Here is a 25,110-nt window from a genome sequence, read left to right on the forward strand (position 1 = left end):
GCAGAACCAGGTTCAGTCTGATCCAGACCCAGAACTCCTCTTTTGAACCATGAACCTAACATACTTGTTGTTGTGGGGTAGGGACACGTCCTCCAGTAAAAAGCCTCTAAATCACATCAGCCTGTTTATTTTCACAATGATGGTCTCTGTAATACTGACCTGGGGCACACACCTACACACAAACACACACACACAGACGGACCTGGACCCTGACCTGGACCTGGACCTGGACCCGGACCTGGACCTGGACCTGGACCTGGACCTGGACCTGGACCTGGACCTGGACCTGGACCTGGACCTGGACCTGGACCTGGACCTGGACCTGGACAGTGGATAGCAGATCCTCATGGAAATATAAAACTATAGCTTAAAGTGCTTTCCCACACAGCTGTGATATGTTCTACTAACCAAGCTATAGACACCACAGCAGTATGGTGAACTAGTGGGACTCCCTATAATATATATTTATATATAATTTGGGCTGTATCAGTTCCTGTCTTTTATTTATATGTCATTGTATGATATCGGTTCTTGCCTCTGATGTTTTGTTGTCTTGTTTTTTTGTGTCCTCTTTGGGAAGCACTTTGTAATGGCTGTTTTGAAAGATGCTATATAAATATAGTTCATATTATTATTGCAGAGACTGTGTGTCAGCATTAACATGTATCTAAGTCATAATAATGAGCGTGTGCGTGAAGTGTGTATTGGTCATTTGGTTTTGACTTTGAAGTCGGCGGCAGGCGGAGCCTGGTCTGCTGGGAGCCGACATGAAAGCCTCCTGATTGGTTTAACGTGACGTGATCTTACTTCTGAGAAGAGTTGAACAAACCAGACTCTGGTTTTCAAAGGCAAGCAGACGCAACAGGAAACATCATGAGAGCAGAGACAGTTAACAGGAAGTGATGATCACCATCAGACACCTGTCAGTCACAGGAAGGAGGCAGCTGATTGGTCCAGACGTCTCTTCACACGTGTAACAAGCTTGTACAAAGTTATATATCCCTGTCCCTGTCCCTGTCCCTGTCTATATCCTAACACAAAGCATGATGGTTACAATTTTGTCCGACATCATCAACATTTGCGAAATGTCCCCAGGTCACGTGACCTGGACACATGGCGGGAGTGAACTGGCTCCAGTCAGACAGATGTTCTCCAGCTGAAGCACCTCTGTGACATCACAGCTCTGCTCTGATTGGCTGAAGGCTTCCGTGACACACATGACGTGTATTATGTTTCAGAAATCAGTATTTGGAATGTGCTGATTAATAAAGAAGAAATACGTTGTGTGTTTAACTCTCTCTAGAGACAATGTGATGACTCTAATCTCCTGACAGTTAGTGAGTCTGTAAATTGTTCACTTGACATCATAATTAACTTTTTCAGCTGAGACAAAGTTCTCAATAGATTTTGTTTTGCATGCAAAAACAGAGGAGTTTCCAAACATCTGTTTCATCTGCAACTAAAAAAGCAAACGCCTTCAGATCAGTCAGTAGAACGTGTCCGACTCTGTGTCTTTGTTTTAACTGCACCGCTGCAGCTGCTGATAGATCAGTGTCAGATACAGTCAAACCAAGTCAAACTAATCTAATGTAACAATGATAATCTGCAATAAAGGGCATAAACCCTTCTCCTCCATGTTAGCAGATGGCAGATGAACCAAACTAAAAAATCTTAGTAGACGTTAAATAAACATGTCACGGATGGTTTCTGTCATTTCTGGGCGTTCTTATCTCACTGATGCGTGTTCTTCAACAAGCATACAGTGCTTCTACAGACAAACACTAAAACAAACTCTGCTCACTGCTGGATGAGCAGTGAGCAGAGTTTGGTTCATATATATAACTAAATAAAACAAATATATATATATATATATATTCCGGTTTCTGATCTGATCTGTGTTGTGTCGCCCTCCGGTGGTGTCTGTGTGTCACTGCATCTGAACTGAGCGTTGAATCGACAAAGAACAAACTAAAAGCTGTTTATTTGTTTACAGTGACTGACATGAAGTATTATCAGAGTTTAAACATAATGTAAATATATTAACAAATTGTTGTCTTTCTCGTGGTTCAACTAAAATGAATCCAACACTGATGGAGGATTAGTTACAAATCGTTTTTCTACATCACTGAAACTAATCAATAGATTTAAGATCGATCCAATCATTCAGACCAAACTGTATCTGTGTGTGTGTGTGTGTGTGTGTGTGTGTGTGTGTGTGTCTATCTACCGTTATGAGGGACCATTCTGGTTGAATACCATCATTGTGAGGACCTTTTGTCTGGGCTGTTTGAGGGTTAAGACTTGATGTTAGGGTGAGAGTTAGGTTTAGGTAAGGGGCTAGGTACTGCCTTGTGTCAATGAGTGTCCTCAAAATTATAGAGAGACATGTGTGAGAGGACACACACTTCATGTGGTCTAGTTGTGTTGTGTCGCCCTCTGCTGAAGAGACTGTGGTATAACAGGTCCTGACTTTGAACACTGTCTTCAGACCTCACCTGAAGTAAAAGTCTTAATACTCCATCACTCACCTCTTGTCAGTGTCTCCATCTCTCTCTGTATATCAGATCTGTTTATTCATCGTTGATAAATAATTCTGATATTGATTCAGACAAATATCAGATGTCTGAAAAAGTCGTTACTTGATCTTTAGCTTTACTTTTAAATGATGTTTCATTTTGTTGTCTGTGATTTGAAAGATCATTCTATTTGATGTTTTGTTCTGTTGTTTGTTGATGTGTCCTCTTTCTTAAGCATTTTTAAAGCTGCTATATATATATGTATATATATACATGAATTTGCATAAACACAACATTCCTGATTAAAAAATAGTCAAGAAAAAAAGTCCTAAAGTTTCATGATAAAACTAGTTTCATATTTTATATAGATTTTTTTACCAGCGAACACGTCTCCCACTAATGATTGAGTATCAATAAAGGTAATTGAAAGAATATTAGACTGCAAAGGGAAGAGAGAATAAAGAAATCATAATAAAATACAACATCACAGATCAAAAAAGAAAGTCTATCTTGTATTTATTTATTTAATTTATTTAGTTCTGCTGGAACATGAAAGATTCACAGTTCAGTGGTTTAAAGCTGCACTCGCTGCTAGGTCTGTTTCCTGTTTGTTTTAAAAATCTGACAAGGCAGAAACTGAGGAGGAGGAGAAAGAATAGGTGCAGGAAGAGTAGGAGTAGGAGGAGGAGGGGGAGGAGTAGGAAGAAGAGGAAGAAGAGGAGAGGGAGGAAGAGTAAGAGGATGTGCAGGAAGAGGAGGTGGAGGAAGAGAAAGAAGAGATGCAGTAGGAGTAGGAGGAAGAGTAAGAACAGGAGGAGGAGGAGGAGTACAAGGAAAAAGAGGAGGGGAAGGAGGAGGAAGAAGAGGAGGAGGAAGAAGAGGAGATCCGGCTCCTCCTCTGAGGAAAAAACACAAATAATCGGTTACATAATTAAAAAAAATAAAATAAACAACAACAAACTGCTCTGCTGAGTTCAACTCCTCGAAGCGCGTGCATGTGCGCGCGCGCGCTGACTTTCTCTCCATAGAGTTTCAGTGAGTTTACATCCGGGTTTTTTCCCTAGGCAATGGGAGTCGTAGCACCGCCGTTCCTTAGGCAAAGTGAAATAAATTCGCCGCACCGACACAAAAACTAGTCCGCTTTCCGAACACATTTCCCCGCCGCGTCGCTTCGTCCATCGGGTCCATCGGAGCAGCTTCCACGGACCTGGCCGCGCACGTCGGCCGCTCGGTGCCGGAGAACCGAGCCGGGTTCGGTCGGTGGACGAGTTTTTGTCCCCCTTCCTCCAGCGCCGCGGCGCAGGGATCTGCGCGGTGCTGCGGCCGGGCTGAATGAGATTGAAGAAGAGTTCTTCTTGTTTTCTAGATTCAGTTTCTCTCTTTTTACTCTTTTTCTCTAAAAGTCGTTTTGTCTCCGGAGCAGCGGCGCGTGCGAGCGGAGCAGCGGCCGAGCAGCGGGGCCGGAGCTCACCGACGATCGGCTGCGGACACGCAGATCTGTTCATTAATCTGGAGGAGGACTGCTGCTGAGTAAGTGCACATTGGGGCTTTTTAATTTCATAACTTTAATTTTCTCTCCTGTCAAACTTTACCTGCGAGCCGCGGCCCGCCCGAGCCGCGGTGCGGGCGTTAGTCTGCGGGCAGGTGTGCGAGCTAGCGCCGCTGTTTGGGTGCAGCTGCCCGGCGTGTTTCTGTGTGTTTAGCTGCTCTGTTTCTTATTCTAGGAGTTGATATTGTGGAGGACAAGGGGCCGAGGCAACTTGGAGCCAGCGACGGCCGCTCGCTGTCACAATTCTTGAAAGATGGCGTCTTTCGGGACTGTTACCGAGCGGGCTTCTGTTCCTCCGCCGTGTTCGAGCCTCTCCCCGCGGCCCGCGGCTTTATTTCGCTTCGGTGTAAGTTATCAGCGTGGCTGGCAGCGTTAGCAGCGCGGCTAGCAGCGGCGCTAGCATTAGCGGCTACTGCTAACGTTATCCACTTGTTCTCGGTGGCGTCCCTCAGCCTCCGCGGAGACAGGGGGGTCGGTCCGGTGCGCCGACCGCGGCTCCGGAGCTCTAGAGCCCGGCGAGCCCCGAGTCCTGCTCCGCTAGCGGGGATGGACCGAGGCGGGTCGGACGGAGGGGTTCCCCGGCGTCCAGGCGCCTGAAGAGGCACATTTTCAAAATGTCTCTGGAAACATTCAAAGACTTTCCTCTATTTGTTGTTCTCACTTCACTGCTCTGGGAAATAAAACCTCCATCTTAGCTCCGGTTCTCTGCTGCGGCATCTGATGGAAGTTTATCCGGAAAACTTCATGTCCCACCCGGGGAGCAATTACTGCAATTAACATAGACACACACACAGAGTAACAGACAGACACACAAACACACAGAGAGAGAGTAACAGACACATACAAACACACAGAGAGAGAGAGAGAGACACACACACACACAGAGAGAGTAACAGACACATACAAACACAGAGAGAGAGACACACACACAGAGAGAGTAACAGACACACACACACAGAGAGAGAGTAACAGACACATACAAACACAGAGAGAGAGACACACACACAGAGAGAGTAACAGACACATACAAACACCACAGAGAGAGAGAGACAAACACACATCTACACAAACACACAGAGAGAGACACAAACACACACATAGACAGACATAGACCGAGAGACAGACACAAACATACAAACACACACAGAGAAAGACACACCCACACACAGAGAGAGAGAGAGAGCGACACACACACACACACACAGAGAAAGAGAGACAGACACACACACTTATACAGTTATCTTAGTGAGGATATTCATTGACATCATGCATTCCCTAACCCTAGCCGTCCAAACTAAATTCCTAAACCGGATTCTGACCCTAAACCAAGTGTTGACCCCCCCAACAGTCTATTAAAGGGGGGGGGGCACTTAGTGAGGACCGGCCTAAATGTCCTCACTCTGTAGGTTGTATGCTCAACTGGTCCTCACAAAGAAGCTGTACAAACACATACACACATCTAGAGACACACAGTACTAGTAATTGTTGTGGTAGTACTAGTAATGCTTGTGGTAGTACTAGTAATGTTTCTGGTAGTTATAGTAATGGTTGTGGTAGTAGTAGTAATTGTTGTGGCAGTACTAGTAATGCTTCTGGTAGTTATAGCAATGGTTGTGGTAGTAGTAGTAATTGTTGTGGTAGTACTAGTAATGGTTGTGGTAGTACTAGTAATGCTAATGGTAGTACTAGTAATGGTTGTGGTAGTACTAGTGATGGTTGTGGTAGTAGTTGTAATGCGATTAGTAGTACTGGTAATGGGTGTGGTAGTACTAGTAATGCTTGTGGTAGTGCTAGTAATGGTTGTTGTGCTAGTAGTAGTAACGGAAGTGGTACTGGATGTACTAGTGATTGTACTCGAGTGTTGAACTTAAATCAAATTTGAATGCACTTATACTTGAATGTTTACATTTCACAATACATCAAACTTTTGTTTACCACATTTCAGAGGGAAATAATGTACTATCCTTTGTAATATCATAATACCACAGTAGTAGAAGTAGTGCTAGTTTTCAGGTTCTTAAGATCTGATGGGAGTTTACTCCGAGTACCACACTGGGAGCAATTACTCAAACAGCCCTCCTTCACATGCTGCTGCTAACCAAGTAGTCGAATCTACCAGATACATGAACTATACTCCTTACAGTTATGTTCAGTAACTGTAAGTACAGATACTTGAGTTTGTAGGTACTTGAGGTTAATGAACAAACCAGAGGAGTCAACATCATAAAAATGTCAGAATAAATCTGACAGACAAAAAACCACAGCAGGAAGAAACCAGTGTAGAGTGAATCACAATGAGAAAACATCTGTGATGTCATACAAATGTAGTGAAGTAGAAAGTACTACACTTCCGTAGTCAAGGAAAGTATTCAGAATACTACATGAGTAAATGTACTCAGCAGTGTTCAGAGCTTTTTCTTGAGTAAAAGTAAACTGTCCTTCTTTTTTGAGTTTTTCCATTATGTGTTACTTTATACTGACATCTTTCTTTAAAGGTAAACATTTTCGAGTTATACACATTAACTGTTTAAACATTATATTTATGATTAATTGTATAGTTATTATATTCCATATTTATAAGAAATCAAGTCTGTTACCTTTGATCTCAGCAGTATATGGGACTGAATATTCTGACTTCTTACAGTCATGTGCTGCAGAGTTGGACAGAAACTTTTTCTTCTGATTGATCTCTGGATTATTTTTCTTTCATCTGTAAAATGTCAAATGTTCACATCAGAATATTCCACAGCCTCGGGTGATTGATCCAGATTCCTTGTTTAATCTGATCTGTCTGTTCACAGCTCAAACTTAACATATTCAGTTGAATGTTCAATTTATTTATTTATTTCTCAATTTCTATCCCTGTAAAATATGACAAAGAATGTTCTCATCTGCAGAAACCAGGAGTATTTCACAGTTTCACTCTAGAAATGACTTTAATGAAACATGAATGGACTTTACTTTGTGGCTTGTTTCATGGCTAATATATAAATTGTTAATTTGAGCATTTTCAATATTTATTAATAAAGAATCAGAGGTGGTCATTTGTTAGTTTTTTGCGCTGACACTGGTTTGTTTCAAACTGGGTTTGTAAGTGTGTGATTGTTCTGTGTTACAGGGCAGCACAGAAGGGTGGAGTCCAGTCCCACAGCCAGGTGGTGAGTCTACAAATCTCATTTAATTAAACAATCATTCATTTAAGAGAAATCAAACAGGTTAATATGTTTTTTGATTTAATAATCACAGATCTATTAATGCTCATCTAACTATTTTACTTTGATATTAACTTGATTAAAATGTGTCAGTTAGATAAGTTATTTACTACTAATAAAAATAACATACATGTCATTATTTTAGTTAAACATCCAGTAACATTGTAATTGTTTAGTTTTTTTTATGTAATTAACTGAATTGGATTGAATTTAACTGATTTAATGCAAATAACTTATTTTCATTCACACTGCTAGTAATGATGTAGTTGAAGTGTAACTAATTCAGTAATTAAATAATAGTAGTAGTAGCAACATACATAAACAATTAAAGATCAATTCTAGAAATAAAAGTTCTGAAAAGAAGAAGAAGATATGATTAGTTTCTGAATAACGTTTTTGAAATAAACATTTGTTTTTGTAATTTTGTCACATTATTGGTAAAAAATTAAGTTGATGAAACTTGTCATTTGAATTTTGAATTTACGTTGAGTTAATAATTTATTGTAACAGAAAGAGACGTTGAATGTTTTGTTAGTAAAGTTACTTTGATTAACAAGTGAAGTGACAAGTTGCCTTGGATTAGATTATTATAAAGGAAGATGACGATAACAACCTCTTGTGATTGCATATGATTATTATTCAACACATTCTCATGCAACCTGTTGAACCATAATGAAGAGTTGAGTTTAATTGTAAATGTTTTGTTTCCAGCGGCACTTTAATGCTTCAGTTGGATGGTTTTCCTACTGGACACGGTGTTAAGGTAAAAACCCAGTTACAGAAATAGTACTTGTGTGATTACTTTGTAATATTAATAACTTTAGTGCATAACGTTCAGTGTGTGATGGTGCTTCTCCTGTGACCTGGTTTGACCTGGTTTGACCTTGAAGGCAGCGTGTCGTTGTCAGCTTCACACAGGAAGTCTTTATGACCACAGCTGTGACCCCAGCCCCGATACTGCTGCTTTCTGTTGAGCTGTCTTTTAAGACGTTTCTCCTGTGTGTGTCTGTGTGTGTGTCTCCAGGCTGATCGATCGGCTGGCAGACTGACTGGATCCATGATGGAATTACAGACATTACAGGAGGCTCTGAAGGTGGAGATCCAGATCCATCAGGTGAGCTCCCGTGTTTCACCAGGATTTCACATCATTTGTCATCAATATGTTTCTTATGTTGACATATGAGCTCAACAACTGCATCGTATCTACCATGTAATTTACCTAATGGTCTAATAACAAAGATTTAATTAATTTAGCAAAACACAGAAACATGGTGATCCTTATTCAGTCAAATAATGTAGTTCAAAGATGATTCTACTTAAACCATTTTTTTTATTTTACTTTTTAATTCAATCAACTAAAAACCGGTTAAAATAAGAAGATTTGTGACGTGGTAAAATGTTCCGGGAGGATGAGTCGTGTGGAGTGAAGTGTTCTTCATCATGTCCAGAGAGTGAGAAGGTTGTGTTGCTTCGCTTTGTTGCCGTCAGTGATGTGGTTTCCTCCTCCTTTGAGTCTCTGTCTTGTCTGTTTCGTCTCGATGTGTCTCTTATGTTGTGTTTCATCTCTGTGTGATCTGCACTGATGGACACACAACAAGCAATTGTCTGTAATCGTCCATTTAGGCGGGATTGTGTCTTGATGTTGGGAAGGCAGCGCTCGATGATGAGAAAACTAAAACATGATTCAACTCAAATCCATTCACACAAAAGTTATGATCCTGTTTTGAAAATAAGGAGTAGAAAGTTATAAAAGATATTTGTGTTAAAATGTCAAGTAAAAGTAAAAGGTTGAGAAATACTCAAGCGCCTCTGTTTTATTGAAATGAGTGTCAGCAGGCTGTAGTTCTCCGTGGTGACCAGTAGGTGTCCCTGTTATTTGTATGTGTCTAACTGTGTCTTGTCTTCTTCTACAGAAACTCGTTGCCCAGATGAAGCAGGACCCTCAGGTAAACCAGCCGACCTCCTGTCCCCAGGACTCAGATCTGAACACCAGTTCACACCTGGCTTCACACCGGCTCTCAGCTCAATCCCTCTGCCTCTTGTTTTTCAGAACGCTGATCTGAAGAAGCAGCTGCACGAACTCCAAGCAAAGATCACAGCCCTGAGTGAGAAGCAGGTACATCATCACACACACAGACACACACACAGACACACACAGGCTGTGATTGGACCTGAACGGTTCTGTCAGTCAATAAACCATGAATGAATGATAAAGGTACAAAAGTATAAATCTGACATCAATAAAAGATTAGAAACATGAACTAAATATTTCTTAACTCTCCCATAGGTATTTCAATTCTGAACATTTTTTTATTATGGTGATTTTCATAAATTATTATTATTATATTTGCATAATGTCGGCCGTCGGTGGCGTCAACAAGGAATCTTGGGAATGCCTCGAGGGAAACTTTCCAAATTTGGTGCAAATATTTTCTTGGACTCATAGATAAATGGATTTCATTTTGGTAGCAAAAGGCTGAAGGTCAAAGTCACGGCGAGCTGAAAAAGTGTGTTTGTTTTTCCTGAATGTGATTTCTTAAGATCAGCTTGAGGGAACGTCTTCACATTCCTTACTTGGACTCAAAGATGAAGGTCAACGGTCACAGGGACCTCACCTTCCTGTGATATATATTAGGACTGCCCATAGAGAGTTTGATCTGGTACCGTTCACTTGGACTCATAGAGGGGCTGATTAGAATTCAGTGGTCAAAGGTCACTGACCTCTCAAACGCATGTTTTGCCTGGTGAATGTCAAATGTCAGGAGCGTCTGAAGGGAGTTCACACATGTTCACGCGGACTCACAGATGAACTCATCATCTGTCGGTGGGCAAAGGTCAAAGTTCACAGTGGCCTCAGAAACCCGTTTTGTCTTCAATGTGATATAAAACTGACTTGAGGGAATCTCTTCAACTTTTGATCGGTTGCCACTTGGACTCAAAGATGAAGTGATTACATTTCGGAGGTGACTGTGGCCTCATTATAATAACACAAACTTTATTTATATGGCACTTATCTTAACAAGGTTAAAAACTGCTTCACAAACTACCTGGAAAAAACTAATGAATACAAATAGAAGCTCTTCAAAGGCCAAATCAAGTCCAGACCTTAAAAGGTCTAGAGAAACGCAGGAGTTCCTCAATGAGCAGCACTATGGCCACAAAAAATACATCTGGGAAAAATATTCAAGTAGAAATATGAACCCGGACACTGCAGTGCAGAGCTATTTCCTGTTTCTGCTTTGGAGGCAGAAATAAAAACCGTCAACAGGTTTCCTCCCAACAGTCTTTACCTCTGGTTTGAAGTGAAGCCATCTTCTTTAACACATTGAGAAAACACACACAAACGTATTTTACACAAGGAAAGAAAAACTTCATGTGTAACATTTGCTGATTTAGCAATAAGGCTCAACAGTTAAGAATTAGTCGTAGACAGTGTTTCAGGAGGTTGATAAAGTTTCACTCAACGAGGAGTCTGGTGATGTGTGGATTTTAAACGTGAGCACAAACCAGAGACACTTTGTAAAACTGAGATAAAACTTCCAGAACGACAAAACGCACAATGTTTAATCGATACTGCACAGACACAACTCCAAACTCTCGTAAGCTACGTCCACGCTCAGCTCCGGGAGCAGAACGACTTGAGACCGAGTGAATCAAGTTCTGACTGAGAGGAATGAGAGTTGCCCTTCACGAGTGACAGCTGCTTGTTGTTAAACTATGTTCTCTTTAAAGAATAATGAACTTCTCAGTGTTTTCTAGATGTTCAGTTGAGTCTGGTCAGGGTCTGAGGGTCTGAGGGTCTGAGGGTCTGAGGGTCTGAGGGTCTGAGGTGATGTGTTGATGGTCAGTCGGGACAGAACAGCTGAGGCGAGTAATGATGCTTTTTAAAAAGTCCTCAGAAGCTCTTCAGTGTTTGTGTTCAGCTGAGCGTCGTCTTTGTTTCGCTTGTTTTTTTTATTTGTCTGGAGTTTTTTATTTTTAACTGCTTTCGGCCTGAATCCTATTTTTATCTCCTGCCTGCACATTGTGTGTTTGTTGTCATGTTTCGTTGTGAAGCAGTTTGTTCTCACTGCTTTGAGATAAATGTAGAATTGGAACAGTAGAAAAGGAATTGGTGCCTTTTAATAAAATCCACTATTAAGAACATGAATGTGTTTTATAAAGAGAGAAACTGAGTTGTTACTTGTGACTCGTTACAGAAACGAGACTTCAGGTGTTATCACTGTTGTCCAAGCACATTCGTTGTCGTGAGGTTGTTGATGTGTCCTGTGAGGAGACTCACACCCGTTGTGTGCAGGTGAAATACTTTGTGAGGGACAAGCTGAAACCTGGTGATTGTAAATTTAAACGAGTTTTCTCTGTGAACAAGTTTCAACGGGACAAATATCCTGCAGGCTGTCGAACTGAGGAAGTTTCCTCTCCCTCGTAATTTACTGAGATGAAGAGTGCTCATTCTGAGAAGCAGCATCCAGAGCCTCTCATCACGTCGAAGGGTTAACTGATGCCACGCTGCTCTAGTCAGGGTAGAGAACATGAACCCTTGGGCAGTGGTTTTCAAACTGCTGATGCAGGCGAGTGTCTTAAGAATTATAGTTTTAATAAAACAAATGTTTTTTTAAATACCCTGAGGAAACACAGAACTTCATGTAGAATCTTGAGGTTTCCACACTCACACGTATTTAGTGTTTGTCATTTAAAACAGGCGCATGCAGACTCTGTTTTTAAATCTGTGATTTATCGCTGAATGAAAAATAGTTTCCAGGAAGTTTTGAAGGTGACGGAACATCAGACCACTTGACCAGTGGAGAGGTGGTTAAACTCCAGCAGCCCACACTGGTCATTAACTCTGCCAACGAGGTTATACTTCCACCCCAGTCCCCACAATGCATCAAAGGCATTTCTTCAAATTTGGAACTGATAAGATGTTTGTGGTCAAAGGTCACAGTGACCTCATGGGTCTACAGATTGAAACTGCAGTGGCTGGTGAAGACAAACGGAGTTGTGTATAGAACACAACGAATTTTACAATACAAGTCACTCTCATCCGTCCTCATCTCTTCTTCTCTCCTCAGAAAAAGGTGGTGGAGCAGCTGAGGAAGGAGCTGCTGGTGAAACAGGAACCTGAGGCCAAGATACAGCTGCAGATCCAAACTCCTCCAGGAGGTGGCGACATCAAGCCAATCAACCTGCTGCAGAGCCAGCAGATACCTGGAGGACTGCAGCAGGTCGGAAACACACACACACACACACACACACACACACGATTCATGATGTTTTTTGTTTATTAAAGTTGAGAAGAAATTGCAGAACCTGAAAATGGTTCCCAATAAAACCCCCAGAGCTGCAGGGGGCGCTGTTGCTCAGTAAACTATCGTTTTGCTGTAGTAGAAAAAACCTGCTTTGTTTGACATTCAACGGTAACGTAGAGAAATCCAGGGTGGCCACAGTTGCATTCTGGGAAATGTATGAAACGTAACTGAAGTAGAAGTCAGAATCATGGCTTCACTCTTCCTCTGCAGGCGCTGACAGTGACGCCGGTCCTCACCGCGAAGACGCTACCTCTGGTGCTGAAAGCTGCCACCACGGCCGCCCTGCCCGGCAGCGTCCTCCCACAGCGCCCCCCCACTCTCGCTATGGTAACCACAGCTATCTGCAAACCTGACTCGCAGAACAGCCCCATCAACCTGCAGGTGGCCAGCAAGCTGACCAATCAGTGCTCAGAGCCTGTGCGACTGGTGTCCAAGAACGCCATTGTGGTAAGAGCCTCTAGTTCCTCGTCCAGTCACATGTCACCATCGCCCTCCTCTAGTCTGACTAGCAGTGATCAGTGTGGTGCTCTGGACACAGCTCCTGGATGTAGAGCAGCTTTTAGACTGTGGTCTGTAGAGCTGTGGCGTTTAAACCAACCTGCTCTGAGTGACAGTGTGTCTCTGATCACATGACGCGTGGTGAGGGGGGTGGCCTCGTAGCTGCAGTGGGAGCAGCTGTCAGACCGGTCTCAGGACCGGTCTGACAGCTGCTCTCACGTAGCCACAGGTCTGAAACCACAGAGCCCAGGGTTCATCGTGCCGGACTCCCAGCAAACTGATGAATGAACTCATTTAATAATGGAGGTTCTGTTTGGGATCCAGCGGCGGTGTGGTTCAGATGAAACCACATGATGGCACCTTAGGTTGTGAGTGAAGCAGTCACCTTCACGAGCGTATACACATCACTGTTAATGAAGAAGACGCTGCAGACTGATCCAGAGGTGGGACTGAACCCGCACATCATCTGGGTCATTCTCTTACTTCACATATTACTGGAAACCACCTGGAACTGGGCACCTTTAACAACATGTAGCCTCCACTTGGGAGAGGGCTCATTGGGAACCAGCTCACCGGCCGGTTAGAGCCTCTGCTGTGAGGCACAGATGTGTTGCTATTGGCTGGTAGAGCTGTCAGAGGAGGAGAACTCACAGCAGCGGACATGTCAGTCAAACATCAGCCTACATGTACGTGTGACCGCAGCACAGATCCACAATCTGCTGTGGTTTTGTCTCAGGTGCAGGCCACCACCAACACCACTGCCCAGCCAATCAAAGTTCCTCAGTTTGTCCCTCCTCCTAGACTGACGCCTCGACCCACCTTTCAGCCACAGGTGCGTCCCCTGTAAGACCCGCCTCCAAACCCTTACCCCAGATCAGTGTGTGTGGCCCACCTGAGGTGACTTGCTTACTCTCCAGCAGAGGGCCGGAGTGCACCAAAGCAAACACTCATGCCTTGCTCCGTGGCACTAAAACATTGTTTGCTCTGTGCTGCCTCTTCTCATCTCTTCTCCTCTCGTTGTGCTTCTTTTGATTTTCCAACTGACCTGTGATCAGGTTTTATCAAAGGTTTCCTGCTTGTGTGACTGTGTGTTTACCTTCTGTGGTAAGAGCTTGTTTTCCTGCAGCTTTGTGTTATTTTGTGTTCCTGGCTGTTGGTGTGTTTAACCCAGTAGGTGCAGTCATGTTGCTGTGTGCCTGTGCTGAGCGACGTCACTGGGAGCTCTGGCTGCGCTGGTCAGTGCTTCAGGGGCAGTAGTTGCTGTCTTAGTAAAAACCAGCAGCAGTACAAGTAGACCAGTTTCACTTCAATAATAGAAAATCTATGAATACTTTAGTTTATACCTTTTTAAGAGGAGTTGTTCATTAAATGTCCAGCATTGTTGTTATACATCACCTGGTTCTGTTCAATAAAGATCTGCCTTTAGGATTCACAGGTCAAAGGTCATAGGCCAAATAGAAGTCTTAGTAAATACAGTTAAAGAAAGTACTGTTGTTTCAAACTACACTCGAATTCAGCACGATTAAAATCAGGTGACCCGATAAACTTACCAGATACGCCCTGAGCAACGGGTCCCGGGTTCAACTCCCAGATGGTCAGACCGTTTATCCATCTCTCTCTCTCTCTCTCTCTCTCTCTCTCTCTCTCTCTCTCTCTCTCTCTCTCTCTCTCTCCTCTTCAGGGTAGAGCACGTTCTGCTCGGTCCATGTGATCAGCTGAACGGTTCTGAGTTAGAAACTGAGCATTAAATAATCCCATGTTCACTAGTGCTTCACACTGTTGTTCACTTTACCCTAGAATGCCTTTTTATATTCAGATACTTTATATCTACACACTTTATATTCATATTCTTTTTATTCAAATACTTTATATTCACATCGGGGGGGTCCTCTCTACTCGCTCAAACTGGACAAACTATACGTTTTGAGTTTCTATGACGACAGAAGCGTCCACAGGTTCTCTGTCATGTTTTTTTTTGGGGGGGGGGAGGTTGGTGTTCAGCTTCCAGCAGTGGGTTGAAAAATTATTTAGCTTTAGAGTTAAATTGTTAATGCTAACCGACTAGCCCCTGTGCTAACTGTTAGCAGCTAGTTGTTGTTGCGTTACCTCAGTATAATTAATAAACTAAACATTGATTAAAAAATTGCCAAACAGAACAATTTGTGCTACTTGAAGAATGAGGTTTAGGGTTAGGTTTGTGTGATCACTGCTGTGGGGGTGTGATGTGTGAGGACACTGGGTGGGGGGGCGGAGCTCCTCAGTGTCGACTCAGCAGTTTGAGCTGATTTTATTTCTGTTTGCTGATTGGCTTTTTGTTGTCATCAGGTCAGGCCCAAACCGGCCACACCCACCAACATCCCCATTGCCCCTGCCCCTCCCCCGCCCATGATGGCGGCCCCCCAGCTGCTCCAGCGGCCCGTCATGTTGGCCACCAAGCTGTCCTCGCTGTCCTCGGCGGCTCCCATCCACCAGGTCCGCATCGTGAACGGGCAGCCCTGCAGTAAGACCGGCTCCACGCCGCTGACGGGCATCATCATCACCACGCCCGTCTCCGCCACACCCACCCGCCTCACCAGCCCCGCCCACACACCCAGCCCCGCCCTGACTCCTGCCAAGCCGATCCAGATCAGCAGCCTGACCAGCGAGTCCATGGTAAGAGGACTGTGTGAAGACTGTGTGACGCTTGGGACAACAGAGGCTAGAAGACATCGAGACTGAAGGACAATAAATATGTTTTCATTTTAAATTAGACACTGTACAAAGATGTTGTAAACATTTGAAGCTTCAGCTGTAATACATTGATGATGACCTCTGTCCTGACCTTACTTCTTCCTCGTCCTCTTCCTCAGCAGACCGTTAAATCCGGAGGTGGAGCAGAGAGGAGGGTCGTCAGCCTCCCCTCCTCTTCCTCCACTCCGCCGTCGTCTCCAGCTCCCAGACCCAAGAGAGAGGAGAACCCAGAGGTATGAAGGACACATGACGCCTGGGCAGACCACTGATTTCACAATAAATGTGTTTTTATATTTGTCCTGTAGAAACTGGCCTTCATGGTGTCACTGGGGCTCGTAACACACGACCACCTGGAAGGTGAGTAACACACACACACACACACACACACACACACACACACCTTTTGGTTAGTGTTTTGGTCTCTGCTTTCAAACTCTGACAATTGTAATTTGCAGAAATTCAGAGCAAAAGACAGGAGCGAAAGAGAAGAACGACGGCCAACCCAGTGTACAGCGGAGCCGTGTTCGAACCTGAGGTACGTGACCCTGACCCTGACCCTGACCCGACACATCGATCAGTTCAAACAAAACAAAGAGGTTCAAGAAGCTGAAAAGCCAATGTGTGGTTTAGATGAACATTTATTTTTTTTTGAAAGTGGATCATACATCCACAAAAAATCTATATACTGATAAGATGTCATAGATGTTTTGACAGCTCCTGTGTTGGAGCTGGATTTGTGTAATGAACATGTGTCTCCTCCTCTTCTCCTTTTCTCCTCCTCTTCTCTCAGAGGAAGAAGAGTGCAGTGAGCTACCTGAACAGTCCTCTGCACCAGGGGACCAGAAAGAGAGGTGCGTACGACCGCTGCTCTAACCTGCTAGAAACAGAACCGAGCCTGGAACAGTCCCTAGAGTCGGGGGGGGGGTGTAACAGAGACCGTTGATAAAGACGATTCTGAAGGAAACAACCCAAACCTCTATCAGAAATCTATATGAGCAGATTATCAAGACAAGGAGTCGCACAACCCTGCAACAGGAAACGAGCCGAGACCGTTTGTGTTCTTCTTCTTCGCCTGTTCCCAGAAGCGTGGTTGTATTTTTCTTAGTGGCCGAACTATCGATTAGGAGAAGACTGCCCTGAGTCACCGGGCCCGGGGCAGAAAGAGAAAGATGTTACTACGACATCCAAGGAATAATCTGTGGAGCACACCAGCGACTCTGAGGCTCTGACTCTTAGTTTGAGCAGCAGTAGTGTGTCTGTGTGTGTGAAGCCGGTGATTATCAGCTGAACTTTGGTTTGACCACAAACGACTGGTTGATCAGTTGATTATTAGAAAGTTGATCAAGTTGGTTAGTAGTTTAAATCGTCCAGAGCCTGTGGATCAATATCTAGATCTTCATGGAAATGAATCAGTAGTGTCAGTGTGAAGCAGCGTCTGAGGATGAAGAGGTAAAAATATGCTTGAACATTTTCACAGGTTCATCGTTTGACTTTTCAAACCAGATCCATCTTTAGATTTTTGCTTTGCTGTTTCACAAGTTTCTCTCGTTTCCATTTGCTTCTCTGATTGGACGAATTTAAATTGGACGAGACTAGACTAAAGTAATAGGGTTGTGTAGGACTGGTAACACGACTCCAGGTAATAACACAACTAACATGGATTGACTTTTTTATAATATCACACCTCAAAGTACTAAAATTGATTTGTAGAAGCTTCCACTTCCTGTTTGCCCTTTTGTAATTACTAATCTTAGAGGATTCTCACGTAACACTGAATAATTCAACATTTTCCTTTTATGGTTTTTCAAGAGAAAAAGGAGAACATTTGAAACCATGTCAGATTTTAACACGTCCCTCATCAACAGGCTGCTACTGAGCTCCTATAGTTTAAATATGGACACTACCATGTTCAGGGTTTGTGACGCAACACCATGTAACTGTCCTGAGCAACAGCGCCCCCTGCAGCCACACAGATTCTAGGACAGTGGAAACCACTGATGGTCCCAGGCCAAATTCAACATAGGCAGTTGATAGTGGTAGTGCAGTGCGACTGATAGAGACTCAGAGAAGGGCAGTAAATAACTGAGATGTATGAAAAGACCTCATTTCACTCTGTCAGGGGACTAAGGGGACATAGGAGGGGGGGGGGGCTCGGTTCACCATCCTTTCCTCCAGGAAAAACACTGGTTGTAACAAATCTACCAAACTCTGTTCAGAGTTCTTCATGTTTCACAGTTTCCTGCTGAATACTGGACATGCACTCTGGTTGTTAATAACTTCAGAGTGTTTTTAACTGATCTCAGTTCAGCTTCTCTCTTCAGCTGGTTGTGTCTGTGACTCTCAGTCAGTTGTTCTCTCAGGAGATGGAACCCACTCAGCAGAGTCACAGAGAACAGACGCTCAGGGAGAGAAGGAGGAAACTTTCTCTTGTTCACACTCACACATCACACTCACTTCATCCAGCTGCTGCTTTCAGGTGGAAAAGATAGAATCCCATTGTCAGTAGACGACTGATGGTGAGCTGGTAACTGTCCTAGCTGCAGGTGGAAGGGACTTAGGGACTCTTTGTCTGAGCTTCACTCTTTGAACATCCAGAAAAAACCTTTTGGATAAAGTCCAGACTCAAAAAGCACTGATGTCCCTTTCCTCAGTGTGAGGTCTGTGGACGTGTAGGACGCTAGCTGCTGCTAGCATTCACATGTAGCAGGTTTAAATGACTCTTTAATTGAAACCAACTTACATTTAAGGTGGACTTCTTCTGTCAGCGGGGGGGTCGTGGTAGAACGTGCCCTTGTAGCGATGAAGGTGTCTCGAACATCCCAGCCTGTGATGAATTAAACGTGTTAACATCTGACTCAAGTCCATTTGTTGAGTGCTTCACAGACGACGTCAGTAGTTTATCCTCGTGCACGGCTTCTGCTTGCATGGAGCCAGTCTCCTGCACTAACACTGCTGTCTGTGCTTCTGACTCCTCTCCCTCCTCTTCCTCCCTTACTGCTCCCCTGGCTCATGCTAGCCAACGAAGACTCCCTTTCCAAGGTATGTCATACAGACTGTTTTTGTTTTTTCCCCCTCTCCATCTTTCTTTTTCTTTGTTTTCCGTCTTTGTTGTCTGTCTCATTTCACCCAGGTCGCCCACCCAAATACAGCAGCGTCCCGGAGCTGGGCAGCCTCACTCCGACCTCCCCCTCCAGCCCCGTCCATCCCCTCCCCCTGCCCAGCCCCAGCTCTGGGGATGTAAGTAACGATGGGGGAGACGGAGAGCTCAGAGGGTTGGACACCCCATCACACACAGTCCTGTTGGCCCAGTAGCTGTGTCAGTCATTTGCCCCTGAGACCTCCACAAACATACCATGAGTTTGTTGTGTCCATGTGATAATCATCGGTCATAAGTTGATTTTTTACTTTGACTCAGTCTTACAAAGTGAACAGTGTCCTCATTAATAACTATTAATAACTCAGAACACATCCTAACCCCCAAATGTCAAGTAACCTCTCTGTGGGCTCAGTAAATGAACACACCATGTCCATTAGACATGCAGGCTGACTCCACTAAACCAGATCACGGCGCCTCCCCCTGCCTTGCCTCTCCACAGATGGTCGGTGGGGCTCAGTTGAGCGGGGAAACTGATTGGTCCAATTCTTCCTCACAGGGAGACATCCATGAGGATTTCTGCACTGTGTGCAGACGCAGTGGCCAGTTGCTCATGTGCGACACGTGTTCTCGTGTTTATCACCTGGACTGCCTGGATCCACCCCTGAAAACCATTCCTAAAGGCATGTGGATCTGTCCAAAATGCCAAGATCAGGTAACCGCAGCAGCCGAAACTGATCCTGAGACAGGGGGACGGGTAGTGCAGTCCAGACATGGCCGATCAGGGCCAGTAGCTGAGCTTTACGACTGTTCAATCCTTTGTAAGCATGTACATACTGCAGTATTGTTTTTTTGTACTCCTGTCTCATTCATTTTGTCAGTGAAGAATTGCATTTCACATCCATCCGCCTCATTGCTTGTCCCTCCTCAGCCTCACCACAGGCTGGTGAACATTTTATCTTCCTTAAAATCTTCTCCAAGGTTTAGCCTCTGTTACAACTCAGAGCTTTTCTGTTCAGATCCTGAAAAAAGAAGACGCCATTCCCTGGCCTGGAACTCTGGCCATCGTTCATTCCTACATCGCTTACAAAGAAGGTGACCACAGATTCTCTTCCTCCTAAAACATCTGCGACAGACACAGTGACGTTAACAGCTTTCTGCTTCACTGCCTGTTTCAGCTAAAGAAGAGGAGAAACTCAAACTGATGAAGTGGAGTTCTGAACTGAAGGTGGAGCGGGAGCAGCTGGAGCAGAGAGTCAAGCAGCTCAGCAACTCCATCACGGTAAGAGGGAGGCGAACCAGAGCAGCAACACAAAGACCAGAGGGGACACCACACTCTCTGGTTCCTGCGTGTCTCCTGCGTGTCTCGTGTCTCCTGCGTGTCTCCTGTGTGTCTCCTGCGTGTCTCCTGCGTGTCTGCTGCGTGTCTCCTGCGTGTCTCGTGTGTGTCTCCTGCGTGTCTCGTGTCTCCTGCGTGTCTCCTGCGTGTCTCCTGCGTGTCTCCTGCGTGCCTCGTGTCTCCTGCGTGTCTCGTGTGTGTCTCCTGCGTGTCTCCTGCGTGCCTCGTGTCTCCTGCGTGTCTCCTGCGTGTCTCCTGTGTGTCTCCTGCGTGTCTCGTGTCTCCTGCGTGTCTCCTGCGTGTCTCCTGTGTGTCTCCTGCGTGTCTCGTGTCTCCTGCGTGTCTCCTGTGTGTCTCCTGCGTGTCTGCTGCGTGTCTCCTGCGTGTCTCCTGCGTGTCTCCTGTGTGTCTCCTGTGTGTCTCCTGCGTGTCTCCTGTGTGTCTCCTGCGTGTCTCCTGCGTGTCTGCTGCGTGTCTCCTGCGTGTCTCCTGCGTGTCTCCTGTGTGTCTCCTGCGTGTCTCCTGTGTGTCTGCTGCGTGTCTCCTGCGTGTCTCGTGTCTCCTGCGTGTCTCCTGCGTGTCTCCTGTGTGTCTCCTGTGTGTCTCCTGCGTGTCTCCTGCGTGTCTCCTGCGTGTCTCCTGTGTGTCTCCTGCGTGTCTCCTGCGTGTCTCCTGTGTGTCTCCTGCGTGTCTCCTGCGTGTCTCCTGCTTGCCTCATGTCTCCTGCGTGTCTCGTGTCTCCTGCGTGTCTCCTGTGTGTCTCCTGCGTGTCTCGTGTCTCCTGCGTGTCTCCTGCGTGCCTCGTGTCTCCTGCGTGTCTCCTGCGTGTCTCCTGCGTGCCTCGTGTCTCCTGCGTGTCTCCTGCGTGTCTCCTGTGTGTCTCCTGCGTGCCTCGTGTCTCCTGCGTGTCTCGTGTGTGTCTCCTGCGTGTCTCCTGTGTGTCTCCTGCGTGTCTCCTGTGTGTCTCCTGCATGTCTCCTGCGTGTCTCGTGTCTCCTGCGTGTCTCCTGCGTGTCTCCTGCGTGTCTCGTGTCTCCTGTGTGTCTCCTGCGTGTCTCCTGTGTGTCTCCTGTGTGTCTCCTGCGTGTCTCCTGTGTGTCTCCTGTGTGTCTCCTGCGTGTCTCCTGCGTGTCTCCTGCTTGCCTCGTGTCTCCTGCGTGTCTCCTGCGTGTCTCGTGTCTCCTGCGTGTCTCCTGCGTGCCTCGTGTCTCCTGCGTGTCTCCTGCGTGTCTCGTGTCTCCTGCGTGTCTCCTGTGTGTCTCCTGCGTGTCTCGTGTCTCCTGTGTGTCTCCTGCGTGTCTCGTGTCTCCTGCGTGTCTCCTGTGTGTCTCCTGCGTGTCTCGTGTCTCCTGTGTGTCTCCTGCGTGCCTCGTGTCTCCTGCGTGTCTCCTGCGTGTCTCCTGCGTGTCTCCTGCGTGTCTCGTGTCTCCTGTGTGTCTCCTGTGTGTCTCCTGTGTGTCTCCTGTGTGTCTCCTGCGTGTCCCCTGTGTGTCTCCTGTGTGTCTCCTGTGTGTCTCCTGTGTGTCCCCTGTGTGTCTCCTGCGTATCTCCTGCGTGTCTCCTGCGTGTCTCGTGTCTCCTGTGTGTCTCCTGCGTGTCTCGTGTCTCCTGCGTGTCTCCTGCGTGTCTCGTGTCTCCTGTGTGTCTCCTGCGTGCCTCGTGTCTCCTGCGTGTCTCCTGCGTGTCTCCTGCGTGTCTCCTGTGTGTCTCCTGCGTGTCTCGTGTCTCCTGTGTGTCTCCTGTGTGTCTCCTGTGTGTCTCCTGCGTGTCCCCTGTGTGTCTCCTGTGTGTCTCCTGTGTGTCTCCTGCGTGTCCCCTGTGTGTCTCCTGTGTGTCCCCTGTGTGTCTCCTGTGTGTCCCCTGTGTGTCTCCTGCGTATCTCCTGCGTGTCTCCTGCGTGTCTCCTGTGTGTCTCCTGTGTGTCTCCTGCGTGTCTCCTGTGTGTCTCCTGCGTGTCTCCTGTGTGTCTCCTGCGTGTCTCGTGTCTCCTGTGTGTCTCCTGTGTGTCTCCTGTGTGTCTCCTGCGTGTCCCCTGTGTGTCTCCTGTGTGTCTCCTGTGTGTCTCCTGCGTGTCCCCTGTGTGTCTCCTGTGTGTCCCCTGTGTGTCTCCTGTGTGTCCCCTGTGTGTCTCCTGCGTATCTCCTGCGTGTCTCCTGTGTGTCTCCTGTGTGTCTCCTGTGTGTCTCCTGTGTGTCTCCTGTGTGTCTCCTGCGTGTCCCCTGTGTGTCTCCTGTGTGTCCCCTGTGTGTCTCCTGCGTATCTCCTGCGTGTCTCCTGCGTGTCTCCTGTGTGTCTCCTGTGTGTCTCCTGCGTGTCCCCTGTGTGTCTCCTGCGTATCTCCTGCGTGTCTCCTGCGTGTCTCCTGTGTGTCTCCTGTGTGTCTCCTGTGTGTCTCCTGTGTGTCTCCTGTGTGTCTCCTGCGTGTCTCCTGCGTGTCTCCTGCGTGTCTCCTGTTAAAATATCATCTGGCTTGTGACATTAAATCGAGTGTTGTCCCTCTTCCATCAGAAATGCATGGAGACCAAAAACGGCATCCTGTCTCGTCAGAAGGAGATGCAGCTTTCCCTGGACAAAGTCAAACACCTCATTCTTCTCATCCAAGCATTCAACTTCAACAAAGCTTTGGCAGAGACGGAGGGTAAAGCCACCGCTGCCGTAGTCCAGGACAGTTCTGAAGCTGCTCCAGAAGCCACCTGTGTGGAGAAGGTTACGGCTGTGAGCTCCTCCTCCAACACCAACACCAACGGAAGTGACCAACAGGACCAGAACGGAGCCGCCGGCAGCAACCAGACAGCAGCAGTGGGAGGAGGCCCCGACCTCCAGCCCAGCCCGGAAGACACCACGGCCCCAGAACCAGACACCAGCCTCGGGGTAGGGCCTGGTGGAGGACCAGGGGGTAAGATGGGGCCTGGTGGAGGACCAGGGGGAGAAGGAGGAGGTAACACAGGGACGGGTCCACATTCGGTGGTGAAGTCTGACACGGCTCCGGTGGTTGACCATCCCGTCACCTCGACGGTTTCAGCGGTCGCCACCACCAACGGTACAGCGGAGTCGGCCTGCCCGGACCACAACCCTGCAGGAGACTGCACCCCCCCTGCAGGAGACTGCACCCCCCCCGCCAGCTCTGAGAACAAGATGTCTGCCGTGAACCCTCCAGAAACAGCAGTGGAGGAGAAGCAGGAGGAGATCGCTGACAGTGACGGCAGCAACACCAACAACAGCAAAACCTCAGAACCCTCCCAGCATTCGTTGCCAGCTCTCGTCAGCAGTTTGGACAAAATAAAGTAATTCTATGTCTCTTGAGTTGCGGGAATTCAAACATATATATAAAAAAAAAAGACTTTTGCTTGCACCCTATGGTGCCCTGAAGTTGCCAATCTGTATAAATGTTGTTTGTTTGCATTGTATTGTCAGACTGTGTCTATGGTAGATTAACAGGCCCAGTCACATGGCTCTGGGGGGGGGGGGGGGGGGGGGCGTCACATAACGATCTACGTGCTCGAGTCATCATGCCAATTAGTGATGGAGGCAAGTGGTGGCAATGCTCAGAGCAGATTTAATCCATGGCCCCGGTGCCTGTGAGAGTGGCCCCTGAGCTGTCCTGTGCGGGGGGGAGATGAGTTCACTGGGGTACAAAGAACCAGGAGCACAGAGCCTAACCTCTGGTGTTACTGGTCTAAAAAGCAGTGTTGTGATAGAGTTCAGAAAAGAGAACCTGTTCATCCCCTCGTCCTAATGAACTTCTGCAATCCCACAGACCTGAACCCCTGAACCCCTGAACCCCTGAACCCCTGAACCTCTGAACCCCTGAACCCCTGAACCTCTGAACCCCTGAACCCCTGAACCTCTGAACCCCTGAACCCCCAGCCCGGAAGCTTCTTTACGAACCTCCACCTCAACCGTATCCCTTCAACCATCAACAGTCACCTTATTATCGGCCAATAGCAGTAAACCTTTCCCAGTCCTCGAGCAATCCAGGTGACCAGTGAAAAACCTGTCGTGATTTAAGAGGCCGATGCCAAAACCCAAACTTACTTTCCCTGAGCACCAGTTACCCAGTGCCCCCCCCCCCCCCCCCCAACCCAGTGAGTCGTAGGCACTTTGCTTCTGAAGACCTGGACCTTGCTGAGTCTGAATGCTTTGTTGGACGACCGGTTTAAATGTCTTCACTGGGAAAGTGTGGACGAGGTTAGAGATCTCCCTAATTCACAAATCTGATCATGATTGAAGCCCATTCATTCCCCTGGACCCCCCCCCCCCCCCCCCCCCCCCCCCCCCCGGAGTTCAGCAGGTACGAGGACGAACAGGCCGGTAGCCGAACAGATGTTTTCAGTGGTGTCGGTCAAGTGTAGTGATGGAGTTTTCATTCGTGAGTCAAGTGTGTCAACTGTGAGCACTAAATGTGAAATTGCAATATTGCAATGTCAACACACAAACTATATCTGGGCTGTGTTTCTTTTTTATAGGAAAAGATATTCAGGTCTTCCTAGTCTTCAGAAATAAGTGCTTTTTGTTCCTGAACCTGCTGGACTGGCGTCATCGCTTCAAGAAGAAATCCTCTTTTTGAAGCGATGATCTTTGCATTGTACATTTCTGTTGAATCCTGAACTGCCAAAATCAGCAGGGACAAGTCCACTTCCTGTTTTGATCGATCAAATCATGCATTGTAAGATAGAAATGCTTCAGAAATTGTCCCCAGATCGAGACAAGAGAGCTGCTCAGTCAATAACATTGAGGGCCTTTCTTCCTCGGGGGGGATTTGTTGTGAGAACCTGCTCCTCCAGATGGAAGAGGCCACAAATCCTGAGATTAAAGCACAAGCTAGCTGCATCACAAAGAAGTGCTGAGAGCTTTTTGTATGTT

The 25,110-nt window shown here is 46.4% G+C and overlaps 1 protein-coding gene across 2 annotated transcripts; it reads left to right on the forward strand.

Moving 5' to 3' along the window:
• Positions 1-3,591: 3,591 nt before the first annotated feature.
• phf21ab (PHD finger protein 21Ab) lies at positions 3,592-23,867 on the forward strand. Of its 2 annotated transcripts, XM_062389088.1 has the most exons (19): positions 3,592-4,046; positions 7,184-7,223; positions 7,989-8,040; positions 8,302-8,391; positions 9,191-9,223; positions 9,328-9,393; positions 12,350-12,502; positions 12,797-13,033; positions 13,821-13,916; positions 15,410-15,736; positions 15,934-16,047; positions 16,120-16,171; positions 16,270-16,349; positions 16,605-16,665; positions 18,945-19,051; positions 19,468-19,623; positions 19,928-20,003; positions 20,087-20,190; positions 22,756-23,867. In XM_062389088.1, exons 3-19 carry the CDS (start codon positions 7,999-8,001, stop codon positions 23,533-23,535), a joined length of 2,574 nt encoding a protein of 857 aa, XP_062245072.1. In that variant the 5' UTR covers positions 3,592-4,046; positions 7,184-7,223; positions 7,989-7,998; the 3' UTR covers positions 23,536-23,867. The 2 variants fall into 2 exon arrangements, with proteins under 2 accessions (XP_062245072.1, XP_062245071.1); XM_062389087.1 differs by lacking the exons at positions 3,592-4,046; positions 13,821-13,916.
• Positions 23,868-25,110: the final 1,243 nt, after the last annotated feature.

This window comes from Platichthys flesus, chromosome 6 (genome assembly GCF_949316205.1).
Source record: "Platichthys flesus chromosome 6, fPlaFle2.1, whole genome shotgun sequence".
Taxonomy (NCBI): Eukaryota; Metazoa; Chordata; class Actinopteri; order Pleuronectiformes; family Pleuronectidae; genus Platichthys; species Platichthys flesus.